At 32.3% G+C, this 20,782-nt stretch overlaps 1 protein-coding gene across 2 annotated transcripts in view; it reads right to left on the reverse strand.

Annotated features, from left to right (window-relative positions):
- Positions 1-20,782, reverse strand: part of LOC127700173 (multiple epidermal growth factor-like domains protein 10) — a 37,879-nt gene that overhangs the window by 15,370 nt on the left and 1,727 nt on the right. For both annotated transcript variants that reach the window (XM_052203590.1, XM_052203589.1), the window contains exons 2-8: positions 19,903-19,972; positions 17,775-17,993; positions 9,199-9,399; positions 8,304-8,504; positions 5,993-6,175; positions 3,341-3,538; positions 829-963 (exon numbers count right to left, since the gene is read on the reverse strand). In XM_052203590.1, coding sequence (XP_052059550.1) covers positions 829-963; positions 3,341-3,538; positions 5,993-6,175; positions 8,304-8,504; positions 9,199-9,399; positions 17,775-17,993; positions 19,903-19,972 — 1,207 coding nt within the window. The remainder of the gene's footprint in view (positions 1-828; positions 964-3,340; positions 3,539-5,992; positions 6,176-8,303; positions 8,505-9,198; positions 9,400-17,774; positions 17,994-19,902; positions 19,973-20,782) is intronic.

Here is a 20,782-nt window from a genome sequence, read left to right on the forward strand (position 1 = left end):
GGGTTTATCGTGCTTATAGCTTGTTTAACCTCTCACTTGTATGACGGTTGTTTCTAACTCTGTTATATTGACAAAATTGGGTGATCAACCCAAAAAGATATAAAAGTTAAATGACAATAAATGGGAATTTACAATCTGATTGATAGCTTACTGTTATTTGTAAAACGATGACATATTATAATAGCAAACGGAAAGTGAAGAGTTCATGGTTTTAATATCAGAAACCGTTGAATATTGAGATATTTTCGAGATATTTTATTTCTAGTAATGATTTGCATTGTTACTTGTACGTAAGACTTACGCTAAAGAATACATTGTTATCATTCCTGTAACGGATGGGAACTATTTATCGGGGCACTGCAAACGTTATGGCAGAAGCAATTATCGTTGATTCAAGTATCTTGAAGTGGCATGAAAACCTCATGCTGATAGAAATGGAATACGTGTTTCGTTCATTTCGAGTTAAGCCAAATAATATGAAACAAATTAGCATATATCATACGTCTTAAAATTGACTGAAAAAAAGAAAATGACTTAATACTATGTATTTAATGTTAAGGTTTTGATCAAATGCACCAATCAATGATATTACTAATCACTATTGATAAGAATGTTGTTTTGTGATCAATTTTTCGGTTGTAAAAGAAGCACATCAAAATAAATAACTTCTGTTGATCATTGGATGATAAAATGTTAAGTCTCAGCATGGATTGCAGCTATATATCTTAGATTACCAAGCCTTGTATATACTAATACAGATAAACCTTAAAATTAAATTAATTTCACTACGCATTATTTAGACATTAGTAGAAATAATGAAACTGTTACCTCTGTCACATTTTTCACCAAGCCAACCAACTGAGCAACCCAAAACACAGTTTCCAGTTATTAAATCACACAATCCCATACAGTTTTCGGGACAAGTCAATTCACATCTGTCTCCATATTTCCCATAAGAACATCCTGAAAGTAATGAGTCGTATTGCCCATGATTGTCCTCAACATTCTGTCATTGATTAAAGATGGTTCACACGCAATGTCAAGTTTTAAACATTTTCAAAGTAAGCATTTTTGTTCAATTTATATTTGTATTGTATGCTGTATTGACTTTATAATTTGATTTCCTGGCCAAAAAAGATACAAGTATCTTGTCTTAGAGAAGGATAAATCTTACTTTGTAAAATTTTGCTCTGAATCAAACAAATTCTCTGAAACTGACATTACCAAGATGCTTGATTTCTTGATTGAGAACATATTTGTTACATTTGGATGACGTGTTTTTCAATATACAATCGGCATTCCCATTGAAACCTACTGTGCTCCTCTTCTTGCTGACTTGTTCCTTTATTCATATGAGGATGACTTCATACAGGAACGTCTTAGGAAGAAAGAAAAGAAGTTATCCCTATCCTTTTATTTCACTTCCCGCTATATAGATGATGTTCTCTCACCAAATAATTCAAAATTGGTGCCTTTGTTGAACGCGTCTATCCCATCGAGCTTGAGATAAAGGATACAACAGATACAGTTAAGTCTGCCTCATATCTTGACTAACATCTAGACATTGATAATGAGGGTCGATTGAAAACAAAACTTTACGACAAAAGAGATGATATCAGCTTCCCAATTGTGAACTTTCCATTCCATATCTATGTAGCAACATTCAAGCAGCGCCTGCATACGGAATATATATCTCTCAATTGATACGATATTCGAGGGTTTGTATTTCCTATCATGATTTCCTTGTTAGAAGGTTGCTGCTCACAAGTACGCTTAGAGTTCCAATTGGTGAAGTTTAAATCATCACTTCGAAAATTTTACGGACGCCATCACGAGTTGTTTGACCGTTATTGAATATCTGTTTCACAGATGACAACTGATATGTCCAATTATCGTAACTACAATCCCGTCCTCTTTTCCCCGAATTTGACCTACCGAATTAGACTTATCACCGGATTTGAACTTGCATGAGAAACACGACGGTTGCCACATGTGATGCAGGATCTGCTTACCCTTCCGGAACACATGAGATTAGTTTATTTTATACCTATGAGTTTGAATGTTTCTTTGGTATCTTTCGCCTCTCTTTGATAATGTTTATTAATCACGGATATGTTCTAATTCTTGTATACACAATCCAAAGTCATTTTTCCTCATTATTCCATTAAGGAATTCTATTGTTTAATTAAAAGTCATCCAAACCCACCCAAGCAGAAAGTATTGATCTATTTTCTATATTAATATGCTCATATGCGCTGGTTATTTTAAAAGTATTTGTTTTGCTTTCCATATATATGTATGCTCATTAGCATTGATAATATTTTTTGAAAAGATCATGGAATACATATTATTGACATTGGTTTTATTTATATTGATGTTTTATATGATTACGGGATTTTTTATGGTGTTTCACCTCTTATTTTTTACGTGGCGAGGATCTTGATTTCTGACTGTTGGAAACAACCAATGAGAATCATGGTTAAGGAAAATAATAGAATAGCTTTAAACGTTCAAGACAATCGAGCTGAAAGTTATAAACCTTAATCAAGTACAAATAAATATACTTGTTACAGATCATTTCTTGTAACTGAATAATATTTAGCAACGTATTAAATATCCGGTGTATGGTCCATAATCTATCACAATCAGTGAAACGTGGAGGCCGCTGAAGATCCTCGCCACGTAAAATATAAGAGGTGAAACACCATAAAAAATCCCGTAATCATATAAAACATCAATATAAATAAAACCAATGTCAATAATATGTATTCCATGATCTTTTCAAAAAATATTATCAATGCTAATGAGCATACATATATATGGAAAGCAAAACAAATACTTTTAAAATAACCAGCGCATATGAGCATATTAATATAGAAAATAGATCAATACTTTCTGCTTGGGTGGGTTTGGATGACTTTTAATTAAACACGGATATGTTCTAATTCTTGTATACACAATCCAAAGTCATTTTCCCCATTATTCCATTAAGGAATTCTATTGTTTCAGAATTTGAACTTGCATGGACTACATGACGGGTGCCACTTGTGGACCTGGATCTGCTCACCTTTCCTGAGCACATAATATTAACCCCTGTTTAGAGGGGTCAGGTTTTGTGTAATTTTGTCTATTTGTGATTCTCCATTTTGCCCCGGTATTGTCTATTTTCTTCGATTTAGGATTTTTTTTCATTCCCCCTTGATATACTCATATTATCGTTTAAAACATAATGTGGTATCAAATTAAATTTGTTCACCCTGAACATAAGCGGGATCCTCTAATTTCATGTCATTTAATAATTACAAATAACGTACTAAATTCGAAAATTTTATATACTTACCACCTATTTCTATTTCACATATGTCGATCTTAGAATTTCCATTTAGAATGGGCGGTATATAAATAATATATTTGCAAACAGCAAATACGTCGGTGTCATTGTTATGATACTCAGCATTGTATAACACTGTACCATCAGCCCATGAATCAGTAGTATTAGAACAATACACTTTGTGAATACCGACAGGAGGATTCATGTCTGTAAGATAGAAATAACTGAACTGAGACTCTAGTAATTATGAATAAACAAAACTGTTCAAGAGATAAGAATACACAAAGAAAAACGTCCAGAGATACATTTAGAAAAAATTGGCTAAAGAAACCTATTGACAAATTGACAATATATTACATTTTACAAGTAATATTGCATTTAATGCTTCTTGTTTTATGTGTATTCCATCTATTACTCATTTAAGTCAAAACTCCGACAAGTAAGTTCATTTAAAAATCGTATAATAAGCTTGTAGTTTAGATGTAACATATTTCATTGCTTTTTCTTACATATTCGTGTCCATGGGAATGTAAATCAGCAATGTTTATCTCGCTTAAATTGTTACTTCTCGTCGATTGTTTTTTATCAATCTGATAGATACAGGCATCTTCCAGCTTTTAATAATTATTTCGTAGTTTGTTACTTTTCACCAACCTGTTACTGTAATAAAGACTAGATATTGAAATGAAAATAAGACTGTATGTCCTTCCGACAACAACTTCTAAAATAAATATCCGTTTAATTTATAGCCCACATAAAACATGTAAAAATTCGTAAAGTTGCGTTTTTTTTATCATAGATAAACAGTTTTGGGTAACTTGTTGATACACGTACTAGTTCAAGAGGTGTTAATAGTACCTGTTATGCAAAACGCAGCACATGTTCGATAATATTAGTTACATAGTGTGGTAGACCTAATACGATATATAAGGGGTCAGTAAATTCCATACGGGTGAGAGCGAAGCTCGAACCCCATAAGCAATTTATTGTCCCCATAAATATCGTATTAGGTCACCACCACACTGTGTAACGAATGTATCATACCGACTATCTTGAGACATGGCATTTCGACTTGTGGCCTATCAAAAAAGTAAAATAACAAAAATACCGATTGCTTTTTTGTCATAATAATTATAGATCAATGGAAAAGTATGGAATGTGCTTATTAGGTGTATTATAAAACTGAACTGTCAATAACTTTTCGATGAACCGATTTCTTATATTTCAAGGCAGAAATGTAGAATGAGAGTACAAGAACGTATCATATTTAAATTAAGTATTTAATCATGTATTCAAACAAATGTTTACGTTTAGTTATAAAGCATAGTTCTAAAATATTTTTGTTGAACTTTCAATCTCAGATAATACGGTGTACTATAGACCAGATATTATACACGGTCTCCACGAGGTAGCTTTTCAGTTATAATGGAAAGTAACACCACTACTAACCGTGCATTAGAATAAGCCACGTCTAATAACCCCATATGAAATATACACGGTCTCCACGTGGTAGCTTTTAACCAATGATATTCCTAGAAATGTATAGGTTGCAATTCTGTAAATATAGACAATGCAATTTTCCATAGGAACTCCCTTTGCGTCTAAAACTGTGTCACTTTTACTGTGAAGTTTCGTGAAAAACTATATCCCAGAATGGAAAGTTGATATGCACTACTATTTCATTCAAAGGTCAAAATATAGGGCTGTGCGGCATATTTTCAACATTTATATGCCCTGAACTTCTAAGAGTTTAAACTTATACTAAAATTCTATACTAGCCCTAACTCCATTTTTGGACCTCCTAAGAATTAAATTTTAGCCGCTACCATGATATTCTATACTGGTAACATTCCCAAATTATGTCTCTATGAGATGAAACACAGAGATCATATCTGGAACCAGTACGTTAACAAATTAACATATCTATGAATATTATATATCTCCCCAAAAGAGGCGTGGCTTGTGAAACAGCTGTATTTAAAGTGCAACCTATAGGAGGTAAGATACTTTAACCTCGTATGTTAAGCACTAATTAAGAGCTTTCGAATCTTTTAAAATTATATTTCCTAATAGTTTATAATCCTGATTAGGACAATATCTTTCTGCAGCTTTAATTTATTAACAATTGAGACGTATCCTGGTCCTGTGATAGTCGTTAAGTCTTGCATAGAATCAATCTAATGCCATGCCTTAGGGTATAAGCATACTTTCGAAAATAAGTCACAAGATTTCTATTTTAGTATATTCATATTGTGAATTATCAATTTCTCGACACAATCTTAAATTCAAGGACCGATATTATTTTCATATCAACATAACGAGGAGCTGTTAATATCGTGTCTGTTTTTACATTGCCTGAAAATGTATAAAGTTTGCAATTATTCTTGTCAAAAGAGTGTTTGTGAAAGACAATTTTAAACTAACAAGCAGGCCGACTCATCGCAAAGTCAACAGAACTTCGACCGTAGCTGATAAATATAAACTAGCCATATCAGCGAGGGAAGCATTCGTTTATCCCGACACATTATCAGGGTTTTGTTTATACTATACAAAAAATAACTACAAGAAAGGCTGCAATCTAGAGGTTAAATTATTATGATCAAAACACAATTTTTATCATTACATTGTTTTACTCACCGTCATCGAAAAGATTTTACTCACCTCCAAAGAAAAGATACACCCCGGTTATGACAATTAACGATTCATTCCCAATCTGCATATACGATTTCGAACTGGTTGATACTATACGGATGCAGGAAGTGGTGTTTCCATCGGTTAATACATTTGCGGATAAACTTGGACCAGTAAGGCTTTGTTTTGCAGTTCTATTGTACACCGTATTATCTGAGATTGAAAGTATAACAAAAATATTTTGAAACTATGCTTTATAAGCAAACATAACAATTTGTTTGAATACATGAATAAATACTTAATTCAAATATGATACATTTTTGTACTCTCATTATACATTTCTACCTTGAAATAAAAAAAAAAATCGGTTCCTCTATGGACAGTTCAGTTTTATATTACACCTAATATGCACATTCCATACACATCAAAATAAAATCTTTAAATTTGTTTAATGAATATTTCGACTTTTTTACATTTCTGTACTTTACCATTTAACAAATCTGTCGAGGATTTTCATGAAGTTTGTTCTAATATTTTTATAATATGATGATCTTACTTCATACACACTTGATTTATCTCAGTATTATTATATTTGTAAAGTTTGGCTGTCACACATTGGTGCTTGGTATAAACTTTAAATTATAGCTATATATATTTATTTTGCAAACCTTTGAATATTTTCATTTAAAACGAATAATAGCTATTGTATTAACCATTTAAATTCAAATTGTATATATAGATTGTAAATAAATGAAAAAAGTTTCTGCTATTAATTTAAAAGAAAACCAATGGTCTGAGGTATTGGTGTGAACGTAAAACTATTGACATAATTTCTTCGTGATGTTTCGGATTTTTAGTAAGCGTAATCAAAGTTAAATTGAGCTAATGGACTATTCTCCAGCATCCACCTTCGTGTCCGCATGTGCATATGCGTCCTCAACCATTTTTTAACTATAGATTAAATTGTTATGAATCTTTAGAACTCGATTCAATAGTGTGAGCAGGTATTGTGAAAAATATTTTTGTCTTTGTTTTGTTTTTTCCAATTTCCTCAAACTTCGTAGCACGTTGGTGTTCCTTTTAATTTTGAAATGTTCGTGTACAAAAAAAGGACACGTCCATGAATTCAAGTATGTGGCTAGATGTAAAAGGGTCAACACATTTTATTTTCTTAAGATCAGCTGTTGTGTCCTAGATTTTAACTCGTTAACATCAATTAAAATAAGGATATTCTCCAAAATATGTAACTCAGCAAGATTTTCGTTACTAATGGTATTTCCAATTATATGTAATTCTAAAAATATATAGCATATACTGCATGTAAACTATTTCAAAATATATATAATTTTATATTACACAGTGGTATATAATCCTTCTGTTGAATCTTGATCTTGTTAATGCCCTGTTTACAAATGGTAGTGAAGCAAATCCGTTTATATGTAGCCAATATTGCTATCTAGTTGTATTGAAAAATCTTCGAGAGGGTTGTTTAACAATATAATTATTTACATGCATTTTTTTTTTATTGGTTTTGTTTTCAATTTATGAATATCAATCTGTTTTTTGTCACAGTCACTGTACATTTCATCAGTTAATTAAATATATAATAAGATCTGCGTGGCCTTTTAGAATAGCGAAATACTTTGCAAAGAATGTGGTGATATGTATATCAAAGGCTTTTTTTTAACGTGTTGCATCCTGATCTAATGTCTAATGACAAAATGGCAATCCTATGATATTTTAGGAAACTTGCGAAGGGGGTTAGAATATAATATATCACGATTATAGAAACCAACAAGTTTAAAAAAAACGATGATTTTTTACGAGAAAATGGTGCTGATTCGCGAGATTATGCCTGCCGGTAGTCATTTGAAAATTTAGTTCATTATTTTGGGAGTGTGTTTTATTTACAGAATCACAAGCTAAGAGGGCTTAGTCAACGATGAATACAGACGACGTTACGAGGATTATTTCCTCTTCTTTCTTCCCTTTCTTATGAATATACATGACTGTACATAATTGTAACTGCTGGTGCATACTTATGTAAAACCAAAAAAAGCTAAACATCTGTATAGTGCATAAAGTAGACTTTGTAGTTTTTGGTAATCCTTTGTAACATTTTATAAAGAAATATGTTTTAGGTATAATGAAAGCATTATTTCTTGTCCGAATGCGTCATCGATCGAGTGAAGGAACAGCGACAACGAAATATAAACAAATTATACTTGTTTCGAAACAAACTGGGTCTACTACAATGATATATAATTGCTGTGGTTTAGCGTTGATATGACTTCGTAGACTGACATAACATTGAGTCGTTTATTTCATTTATTAAACCTACAGAATGTACAATATCTCCCACCTCGACCTTGTACACATCCCTTCGTACAAACATCTGTTCTCGCATCACATTCTCCGTGATTACACTTCTGTACATCACAACCCCAAATACAGGAGCCATTTTGAGGAAAGCAGTGGCTGCCTATACATTCAACTGGACAATCAGTTGTACAATTGGGTCCCCAAGTACCTTTCCAGCATCCTTCAAATAAATACAAACATAATTATGATTTCGAAATGACACCTTTTCTTCTCAACCAAATTTCCAATGTAAAAATCTGCTTATACGATGTGTGTAGACATAATGTACATGTAGACTAGTACACTTTTCCTAGAATTTAATTTTTTTCAGAATTCCTCCTTTCAGTTGTGGTAGATTTAATTCCTTCAGATTTCAGATTTCCGGTGACGTAATATATTATGAGATAAATCATAATTACTCTCTTTGATTTTCCTTTTTTGTTTGTCAATTATCCCAATTTAATCACATGCAGCAAGTATATGCTGAAAAAATTCATATAACTCAGCCAAGTTAGTCGAAATAAAAAGAAATGTCTCATTTTAGTTAAATGGAACGAATGTTTACAAAGAATTGTTAAGGAGTTTCAGATCAGAAATGGACAATGGTATGTATTTTGATATAGCAAGAAAATATTGCAGTAAAAAGTAGTTGAGTTCAATGTAGATTTTTGGTGGGTATCATGTCCTTTTCATGCATGTGTACATTAACAATTTGCACATCACCAATTTGTTGTCAGATTAAACTATGATAAAGCAAAAGAAATGGCACTATCGGTACCACCTTTTATTGCACCAATCGTGATTTTCCTTTTTTTACTGGGGGAAATGCAGTTTGACTGTCTGATTCTATACATCACTTTGCTTTGATACTTTACCGTATATTTCAATGTAACATAATTCGATCATCGTATGTCTGTTGAAAAAATAAATATTCTTGGTAGGGTTATTATCCAAATCGATACTCTGATTCAGGTTAAGGTAGGCTTGGTTCGTCCAATCACTGTAGCATATTTCAACGTATGAATACACAGAACCATTGCCGAGGTACAACCGGAAACCATTCATGCGCTCTGGTGCTGTAAAACAAACAATATAGTAGTGTACTAATATGACACTTGTGTTGCTCAAGCAAGTAAACGTCGGGTTTCAACAAAAACTATGGTATAATTTACGAAACACCGCAAAACTATCCAAAAAATATGGAATATCTGTTTTAACCTATCGCATCGTTTGCTGTTTAAAATTGTATATTTTATATATTTTTGTTTGTTTACTTTAAAAATAGTTATGTTAAAGGAATTAGATGTTCTGGATATGGACACAAGAGACCCCATATTAAAAGTTGAACTGCAAAGGGTTAGTTTTTTTTTTATTTTATCAAAATGTTCGAATGTTTTAATTTTTTAATATTCATTTATAATTCTGAGAAAATTAATTTCAACAGAATCTTTTTGAGAGTTTGGATGAATTGTTCCACATTTTAATTTGTACCTGAAGCCCAAGTCGTACATTAATTAAAAGGGATTTCAAAATGTTCATGATTAAAATCACATGTTGACTAGCAATAATTTATAAAAAAAATAAGCTTCATATAGAAAAACCAGACGCTATCTAATTTTAACATTTTAACATTATTGTAATTACTTGAGCAACCTCGTTAAAGTCTAGATGTCAGAAATGTATAACAAATCGGGTGCTGATCCAGGATACAGAAAGGGGGGTCTACTAAGCCAACATTTGGAGTAATACAATGAAAAAGTCTACGCATTTACCATATATGGAGCTCCTTAAAAGGGGCTTGCTCCCTGTCCCCTACCGCAAAAAAGCCACCTCGGCAAACTCAACCTATACATGTAGCTGTACAGTGGAGCGTATGGAATACAATCCAAGTATAACAGTATAAATCTCAATAACCGAAAACCAACTTATATTTTCCAGTATAATATATACACATTTATATATTTTTTAAAAACCAAATTTGTTTGTTTATTTGTTCTAGGAGCGATTTTTATTTTCATTTAAAAATATAGGACAGCAGAGTTGGTGTACGTGGGTTCGATTCCCTTCCCACCCTAGGCATTCATTTATATCGGCTGGTGCAAAGCGGGCAGTTTAGCTTAGTGGCCCCGCACTGACTCTGTTGTTCAAATGTCAAAAAATTTAGGCAGCCAGGTCTTGCTATCTTTCTTTTTCTTGAATACAACAAAACCATGGTATAATTGTGAAAATTATACCATAGATATCTATGGTATAATTTCGGTTATTTAGATTTATACTCGGGTTGCATTCCCATAGGTTCCATTGCACGGCTATATGTTAATCTATCAAAATACAACCTACAGATATTCAGAGGACTATCAATCTGTAATCATGTTTTAAATTTTATTGTGTCTATTACTTTTGCTCATATCTAATTTTCTCAGAAATTACGAGTGAAATAGCTCTGTGGTGACATATATGTCAATTTCTTAATGTTTATGATATCATATTGACATAATTTAAAAATTACGGAAATCTCGGAAATCAAGTATCCTGATTATAATATCCTAAACATCATCGTAAAAAGTTCACATAACTTTTAAAAGGTTGAAAAGATATTCGCATCTTCAGAGGCAGGTCATGACACTAATCATGCAAACATATTCTTATTTTAAAGATTATAGTGTTTTTATTTTTTTGTTCATTTCTTTCGCTATCTAACATCCATCAATGTTCCAGTGGCAGTCCGAATTTTTCAAACTTCCTTTCAATAGATCAACAATCAAACCTATCTGTCTATTTTTTTATAATTGCCACATCGTCAACCGAACAACAATTAACCGATCAATCAGAAGGAAGATTAAAAAAGAAATAGTCATGCTTAGTGTGTCAGTCAAGTACAAAGCAGTGAGTTTTATTCTTCTTATCACATTAACATCTTTGCGTCCTCGTATATATGTTTTATTTTCCATTGGACGTTAAAAGTCCATCCCCCTCCCCCTCATTCTACTCCTCATCATCATCATTTAACTTTGTCTTGAATTAGTTTACATGTACAATCAAATTGAGCTGATTTGTACCAGAAAAACAATCCACTGATAAGATTTTATATCATTATTGTTCGTCCCCTACCACGAAGCGAAGGATAGATATGGAAATGTTGCAGTTCGTTAATCCTTCGTCCGTCAGTCCGTTCGTCCGTCTTATCTGTCCGTCTGGCTGCCTTATCGTGGTATCGTTTAGCTGTCCGTCCGATTGAAAATATAAAGAACGAAAGTTCTCATCGGAAAGTACTTGCGAGTCCTCTTATGTCGGTGATTTGTGATCATTGTTTACATGTAAGTACTTTTGTGGTTCGTATTGAGCTATAGAATTATAAGTTAGACATTTGCAACGGATTTTTACGGTTTGTTCTTATGTTGTGCTGTTACACCGCTGTCATAAGGTTAGGGGGACAGTTGAGCGCTCACAAAGTAGCTAGTTCAACCCCGCCACATTCTTCATGTGCCTGTTCCAAGTCAGAAGCCTGTAATTCAGTGGTTTTCGTTGGTTGATGTCTGTCATATTTTTTGTTTCGTAAATTGTATTGTTATAAATGATGCCATTACTTTTTCGCATAATTTTTTTTTAACTTTTTGTCAAATTGGGACTTTTATACTATATGATATGGTTTTTGCTCATTGCTGAAGGCCGTAGAGTGACCTATAATTGATAACAGTTGTCTAGTTTCTTAGTTATTAATGAATTTATCAAGGAGAAAATTTAAAAAAAAAAGTAGCAAATCAGGTCATTTCTAAAGTCCACTAACTTCTGAGCTGATAAAACCCTGTGTGACTAACAGTCCAGCAACAGTGGTATCAACTTTTTGCTCGTAAATGAAAATGATTTATAACTCCAAGGTGCTTTTCTGGATTAAACTTTATCAGGAACACTCAAATCTAGACATTTAATAGCCAGGGGTGTACATTAGGAGCGATATGACCAAAGGGAACCTAAAATGAATAGTCAAAAGTCATTCAAGGTTAACTTTAAAAGAAATTCAGTTCTTTAAAAAAACTTATTCTAAAAGGTTACCAATTCCACACTGTAGTTAGATCTTTGAATAGTGTTTGTATTGGTAGTAATAGTGATTTTGTTATCAGTAAATTAAAATCAAACGAAATATTTTTTTTATGCATATGCATATTCCTGGCTCTACAGTCTGTCGATATCTGTATCTTGGCATTCCACAAGGTCTTGTTTTTTTTCTGACTGTTTATGAAGTCTTTACACTAAATCCATTGGATGTTGGATGTGTACTGATTGATATTTTAGTCTTGGATGCATGATTCTTTTATAAGTTGTTATTGGTTTTGAACTAGTGTCAGAACATGTAACTGCGAGTACTCTCAGATCTGTAATTTGTGTCTTTTTGTTGTTGGGATGTATAAGTACCCTGCGACGTCCACTCTGTGTTTTTGTTACTTGATTTTGTGCTTTATATCTATCTGATGAGTTAAGCCCTTTTCCTCTGATTTTAATAGTTTGTTCATATGTTGTTCAGTTACACCGCTGTCCCAGGTTAGGGGGAGGGTTGGGCGCCCGCTTACATGTTTAACTCCGCCACATTATGTATGTGCCGGTCCCACAATTAAGTGGTTGTCGTTTGTTTTGCATATCATATTTGTGTTTCGTTCATTATTTTTGTACATAAATCAGGTCGTTAGTTTTCTCGTTTGAATTGTTTTACATTTATCATTTCGGGCCTTTCAAAGCTGACTATGCGGTATGTGCTTTGCTCATTGTTGAAGGCCGTACAGTGACCTATAGTTGTTAATTTATGTGTTATTTGGTCTCTTGTGGAGAGTTGTCTCATTGGCATTCATACTACATCTTCTTATTTTTATATTTATACTAGTCTAATAGATCAAATCAGAATTATGAAAATAACAAAAAAGTGATGGGCAAAGTTATTCTCGAATTACAAAAGAAAATTATCGAGAGATTAAATTCGAAAGAATTCAGGAAACTATTGAAAATGTGTAAAAATCGCGAGATACCTAGCACAAAAAACCTATACAATTTTAAAGCGTTAGCGAGTAACCACATGATAGGCACATCTTCAATATGACACTTATAGATCCGAAAAATGTTCTCGTGTCTTTTACATGTATATATGTCAAGAATTTAATAACAAAATGCATTACAAACAACAACAAAAAAATCTGTGCAGTCGATTTATTTATGATAAATATATTCAATCAACAGCAAACACATTCAAACAAATATGTAATGCTTTTTTTGTAATAGGTCACGTCACAGATAATTAGTTTAAGGAAAGTATAAGATCGATTTATTTAGTTAAGCTATTGCAACTTATATGATACTGTTTGTTCTTATGATGTGCAGTTACACCAGTGTTCCAGGTCAGGTTGATGGTTGAGCGACCACAAACACGTTTAACCCCGTCACATTCTCGTGCGCTTGTGTGTCAAAATTGTTTTTCGTAAATTGTATTGTATAAATTAGGCTGTTAGTTTTTATCATTTGAATTGTTTCCCAGCATTACCGTGGGAGTTGAAACCTTAGTTTCTTTACAATTTTAAAATGTATAAACGAAGGACTGACTACTGACCTGAGGATGCCACATGGGACTGATAGTCCCACAACAGCGGTATCGACCCAGTGCTGTGAAAAATGGAAACAACACTTTATATATTTCCGAAGAGCTTTTCTGGATTTACCTTCATCTGGACTGATCAAATCTAAAGAATGTGGCGTAGTTGAACATGTTTGGGAGCGCTGTTTCGTGTAATTTAGACTCATTTCAAGTTTCTTGTTCTAACTGGAAACTTAAAGTTAATGCAGATAAAAGTGAAATGGTGTTGTTTGACACGTTAAGGGAATCTAATATTTTCCAGGTCGGAAAAAAACTAGAAATAGTGAATGCTTATGATAATTAAGTACTACAATTAAAAGGAATGGACTCTTTAAGACAGCCAAAAAGTCTATACTACGAGATCCTAACATAAAAAGACATTACGGTCTTGCAATCAAAACACAGATCGAATGTTTAGTTAAATGATCAAATTTTTTTTTCTGTACAGGTGTTTTAAAAGTATTGGGTTTCATCAATAACGATATAGTGAAAACAAAAGTCCATTTATAATTGTAAATTGTTATTGTTATAATGTTTTAGATAACTAAAATTTGGTGGAATTTTGTAGATTTAGATCAACAAACCATAAGTTACCTAAGGAAGCATTGAAGCTGGTAGATAATATAATACGAACAGACGAAAGAAAAATTGAGCGCTCTGTAGAAATGCAAAAAAAAATGTAAACGGGAATAAGCTTCGGATTTGCTCCATGAGATGTATACAAATTAATCCGAGAACATGTTCATTGCAGGAAATATCGATCATTGGTTTAAGTCTTTGTTTAGAGTTTGAATTTAAAAACAAATATGCAATCTGCATCGAGGCTGATTCCTGTGTTTTGAGAAGAAGAAGAAAAAAGTGATACAAAACAATAAAAAAATGTATGTAAAAACTAGAGGCTCTAAAGAGCCTGTGTCGCTCACATTGTTCTATTTGCATATTCAACAAAGGACACTCTCAAACCTTGTAGACGAGAATAGAATTCATGACAAAAATCTCTGTTTTGTTGATCTTGTATTGCTGATCATTTAATCTGTTTAGTTTCTCTCTATATTCTTTAGTTTTTGCTCAAAACACAAAAGAGGGTGAAAAAAAATCCTCCTTTAAGGGCAATCACTCCTTTAAAGACATGAAAGAGTGACAGTCTACTAACTATATCGGCAAAATTTGACTTGTTAGTAGATCTTACCTTGCTGATCATTTTGTGATTTAAATGTCTATTTATCTATTATATTTGTTATCATATAAGGCAAAACGCCAAAAATGGTAAATATCGTTAATAAAGGGCAATCACTACAATAAGGAGTCGTCGGACGATTTCCTCCATATTGTCTTAATTATAGACCTTATCTTGTTGATCGTTTTTGCTCATTTAAGTTTCTATCTATCTATTAACATTTTAAAGATATAAGGCAAAAACGCCAAAAATTGGTAGAAATCGTCATCAAAGGGCAATAACTCTAATAAGGAGTCGACTGAAGATTTCGACCATTCAATTTATCTGTGGGACTTGTCTTGCTGATCATTTTTACAATTTAAAGTTTCTCTCTATATATAATCTATTATATTTATAGTTTTCAAGATAGTAGTCAAAAATGAGAAAAAATGGCAAAATTTGTCATTTTTAAAGAGCAATTACTCCTATAGGAAGTCGTCTGACAATTTTGACGAATATGGACAATTGGTAGAACTCAACATTCTGAACATTTTTGCCCTTGCCAGATTTTATCTACTCATAACGGTTTTCAAAATAATTGACAAAACTTGCAATTTACCCCTATGTTCTATTTTTAGCCATCTTGGTTGGCAGACGGGGTCATCGGACACATTTTTAAAACTAGATACTCCAATGATGATTGTGGCTAAGTTTGGTTAAATTTGGCCAAGTAGTTTCAGAGGAGATGATTTTTGTAAATGTTAACAGACGACGACGGACGCCAAGTGATGAGAAAAGCTCATTTGGCCCTTTGTGCCAGGCGAGCTAAAAAAATGATTGGCAATTGTAACAACCTGATATCATTTTTCTATTTTGCTTGAGTGTACGTGATAATAGCCAACATGTCGACATGCTTTTGTTTATTTAGATGTTTAGCGAGCATATGCAACACAAGTATGTGAAATGAAACAGGTACAAAAGGCGTGGTAAAGTGCTTTTATACAAATTTAGTGAAATCTTTATGTTGAATTTCAACTTTTATGTACCAAGCTCCTCCCATTTTACTTGCTTCAAACAGGCCGTTAGACCATTCATACAACACATTTTGTCTGTGATAATCTACTTTTCTCTAGATTCAGAGTTCACATATGAATAATACAACTTGGTAAAAGCATAGAAACACAAATACTGACACATGAAAACCTGTCAGATAGAAAGTCAGGTATGAAAAATAATTGCGAGTAATACACTGTGCACACTAGGGACCACTTAGTTCAGTATATATGCATGCACTGGTTCAATAATTTCTATAATATTAAAATTACAAGAAACTCTTTTCATATGACTTAAATCTTTTGAAAAAAATTAATTACAAATGAATAGTGACTTTTAAAAGATAAATTAAGTTCACCAAAATCTTACAAACAAACAATGAACGGTTCAAAAAAATTGTTATTTTTGCCCCCTGAATTATGTCTTTAATAAAGTTTGATGATTTTCCTCTCATGTAAGGGTTTCATTCTAATATGATAACTAAAGTATCATTATTTGTTTTAATGAAGTTCATATTGAGCAGCAAAAACCAAACATATTTCAATTAAAGACTACACAATCATGTATTCGTCTTCGTTTTGTACAAATAAGCGACAATCTAAATCAACTTGTATGTATGCGAATCACTAGCAACAAGATAAAAAAAATCATTTCTATTGAAAGTTGAAATCAAATGTTGAAAAGAAAAAAAAAAACAAACAAAAACTAAATTTTTGAATGTTGAACGTTGAAATCGAATGTTGAATGTTGAAAACGAATGTTGAACGTTGAAAACAAATGTTGAATGTTGAAAACGAATATTTAATGTTGAAATCGAATGTTGAAAAAAAAAATGAAAAAAAAAAACAAATTTGAAAAAAAAATTTGAATGTTGAATGTAGAAATCGAATGTTGGATGTTTAAAACGTTTAAAAAAAGTTAAAAAAAAAAAAAAATTAATGTTGAATGTTGAATATTGAACCAACTTGACATCCGTCTTATTTGTAGATCCTCTCCTGCTGACATTTTTTGTTCTAAATAGTTTTGTCAAGGGCAATTCCTTTTAAAAGGAAAAGAATAACGATTTCAGGAATCTAACTTTTGTGTTAATCTAGTTCTGTTGCACCGCTTATCACAGTTCCTTTCTATCGACTATAGTTTTCGAGAAAAACACAAAGATGGATACAAATCGTCAGTAAAGAGCAATAACTTCTATAAGGAGTAAACTGACAATTTCAAGGGCGTCTGATTTTCACAATAAACAAAATATTAGACGATTCTCGCATTTTACCCACTATGTTTTATGTCCATTTTTAACTGGTAGACAGAATCATCTGACATATATTTTGAACTAGATCACAAGAACTAGGGCTAGGTTTGGTTTAAATTGGTACAGTAGTTTCAGAAGAGAAGACATTCTTAAAAGTTAACGGACGACAACGATAACGTTGGATGACGATAGGCAACTACGTCGACGGACGACAACAGACGCTACATGATGACAATAGCTAATACTGGTCCAGGTATCAAACAATAATGTATTAAGATATTGTTTGGGAATTTGATTTAAAAAAATAAACATAAACTGTTGGTGAATATCATGATTTGGAACAACTAACAGGTTGTACATTACATTCAGGGCTTACCATCCTTCCGGTAATAACTCTTAACATTTGTAATGTAGGCTAGTCGTGGGAGAAATAAACCCCACCATGCTGTCGCTTTATTAACAGCTGTAGCTGAACATCCATCTTCCCAATTATTATTCGCAGGTCCTTCTATTGCCAGGTTTGCAGTATAATCAATACCTGATGCGTCTGTATATGTTGTTTCTTGTTCTACTGTTCCATGTAAAGCCAGATTTACTGTAAAAAGAGGTGAACTATTTACAATGTTGTACTTTCTTATTCATTCTTATTTTAGTAGTAGTTGTGTACATTTGCATATTTCTGTAACATTTATACTAAACACGTCACTGTCATTATATTTTTTATGGATGCTTTCAGTTATATACTTATATTGTAATACATGGTCTTTATCGTATGACATATTGTCATTTCAGTTCTTAAATATAGGTTCACTGCTGGTGTCTTAGGTTTGACAGTACATTTTAAACATACACAAATATATTGGAACACGTGCAATTATATGCAATCATCGAAGCTACATGTAGCATGCCATTACATTTAAAGACCATAATAATAAAGGAATTTATACCAATAAATTCAGATGTTGTTGGTGAACAACAAAATTTGTTCATAAATAAAAAAAAAAAAAAATGGCGACTATAATAAACGACAAAACTTTGGAAACGACATGTTGTCTGTATTGTTCATGGCATTGGTGTATAACGGGTATGCATTCTTCTACATAAAGTTAAGGTGCCGATATTAGACGTTTGAAATTAATAGACAATTTTTTTAAAAAGATTTCTAAATATTCCACCTCTTTCCTATACAATTGTAAGAGATTGTGCAATATCCACAACTAAATACAAAAATATCATTTTTCAAAACATCCTTCAGAAAGATCTTTAACACCTCGTTAATAATTCCTTACTTTTTTAACTGGTTTTTTTTCCCTCATTTTTAACATAGCAACTATAGTTGTGTAGGCTAAATTGATGTACACAAATTGCATTGTTGCAACCTATTTGTAAAGTTGATTTTTATAGAATGCAGTTTGAATCAAAATGCACTACCGGTATTTCACAAAAAAATTACCTAAGAAGAAAATAATAAGTATTGTCGACAACTGTTTATTCACGGTTGAGTGGTTTTTTGTGGGGGGGATAAGTTTTGTCGTCGGGTTGCTGTTTCCTTGTCGTACACCTTACACCTCTTTTTAATTATATTCGTTGAAGCCTATTTATATGAGAATATATATGTAAAGATGTAAAGATTCATTTAGATAGAAATATTCTTTACCTTTAAACAGTGAACTAAGAAATTTCTAAACTGAAGCGTAAAACACAAATTCAGAAAACAATTCGTAATAACAACTAACTTCTACAATAAATCTGAAATAGTTAAACAGAACAGAAACAGGGATATAATATGAACAAAATGAACAGAAATGTGCAAATAAAAAAAAAAATGGAAAACACAACCAAAACAGACAAATGGCTGTCAAAACACTAAGTCATTTTATCAGTGAAATATACAACGATCTAATCTTGCTTAGGTGCTATAAAATGAAGATTCAACGAATCTTTAACCAAAGACCGAACTGTATAATGTTAAATACAGAAAAATTGTAAACAATGAACATTTTTCACTTAAGAGCATCTCTTGTGCTTAAGGGGATACTGTAAAGGTTTACTGTTATTCTAATAAGGTTTAAAAGAAAGAAAAAAATAGAATATATCTAAATTTTAACTCCTAATAAACACCCCATTTAAAGGTAAAAAACAAATGATTGTCTTCATTATAATTTTAGTGTGAAAAAGGTTGTTCGGCATAATAAAAACACTTAACGACCCCGAAACCAGATATTGCCCTCGGCGTCGCCTCAATCAAAGGTGGTATCTCAGGAACAACAAACTTGATATTCCCCTTATAACCAGTCAATACGTGTATACTTTTCAATTAATGTTATTGCTGTTAGTCCCTTCGAAAAAATACCTCATTGTTCATATATCACTGCACCCGCATTGTCTCATGTTACCATAAACGGTTCTCCGAATAAATCAATGGAAGTTCAAAATGTATCGATATTTCATAATAGATAAATGTAACAATTGCCAACGATGGTACAATTTTTATTTATACTTACTCTGTGCTCTTACTGGAACGAAAAGGGTTGCTATAATCAAAAGTACACCTTGTTGCAGCTTTGATATCATCTGAAAGTGAGTTATGTAACCATATACATAATAAACATAATAAAATGTATAACTTAAATTGTTTCAGACATTCTCTTTTAATCGGAAGCAGTTAAATAAACTGGCAACCTTACTACATATACATTTACTTATACAGTTCACACTGCATTCCATAATTATAATGCATTTAATCAAAATATGAACCAAAATACTAGACTGTAACTAACCGTTGAGTTAGAATTCGATTTAAAGTTCGAGTTATTGTCGAGTTGGGGATTATGGTTTTTTCCTAAAAAAAATATTCAGATACCCAGTTTGATAAGAAAAATATTGTGGTCAAGCAGATGACAAAAATAAATTTTCCTAATTCAGATTTTCCCAATACCTTATAGTGTTCAATTTTGAAAAAAAATAATTTGATTGATAGCGTTGAAAAACTAAATAAATTGTTCGCGCTTTGCGGGAAAAAAATTTTCAGACTCAGACAAAAAACCATAACCCCCTCAGACTCGAATAGTATCTTGAGCTTTAACTCGAACTCTTAATCGAAGTAGAAGCCCAACTCACACTATACTCAAACGTTTACTTTAACTTTTTCTCGAATAGCACACGAACTCTAACTCGATCGGTAGTTATACACATGTTCGTAGCTCTTCATTGGTTGAACCGCTATTATGTGACTCCAAATTGAATCGTTCATTGTCTGAAAATCTAAATTCATTTAAAGAAAACAGATTCGATAACTCCTTTATGTTCGGCAGCACGACATTACAACAAACCCCTTGTCTTCCTCAGCACGCATTGTGTCTCAATATGTACGACTAATTTAAT

Source organism: Mytilus californianus, unplaced genomic scaffold, assembly GCF_021869535.1.
Source record: "Mytilus californianus isolate M0D057914Y unplaced genomic scaffold, xbMytCali1.0.p SCAF_1, whole genome shotgun sequence".
In the NCBI taxonomy this organism is placed as follows: domain Eukaryota; kingdom Metazoa; phylum Mollusca; class Bivalvia; order Mytilida; family Mytilidae; genus Mytilus; species Mytilus californianus.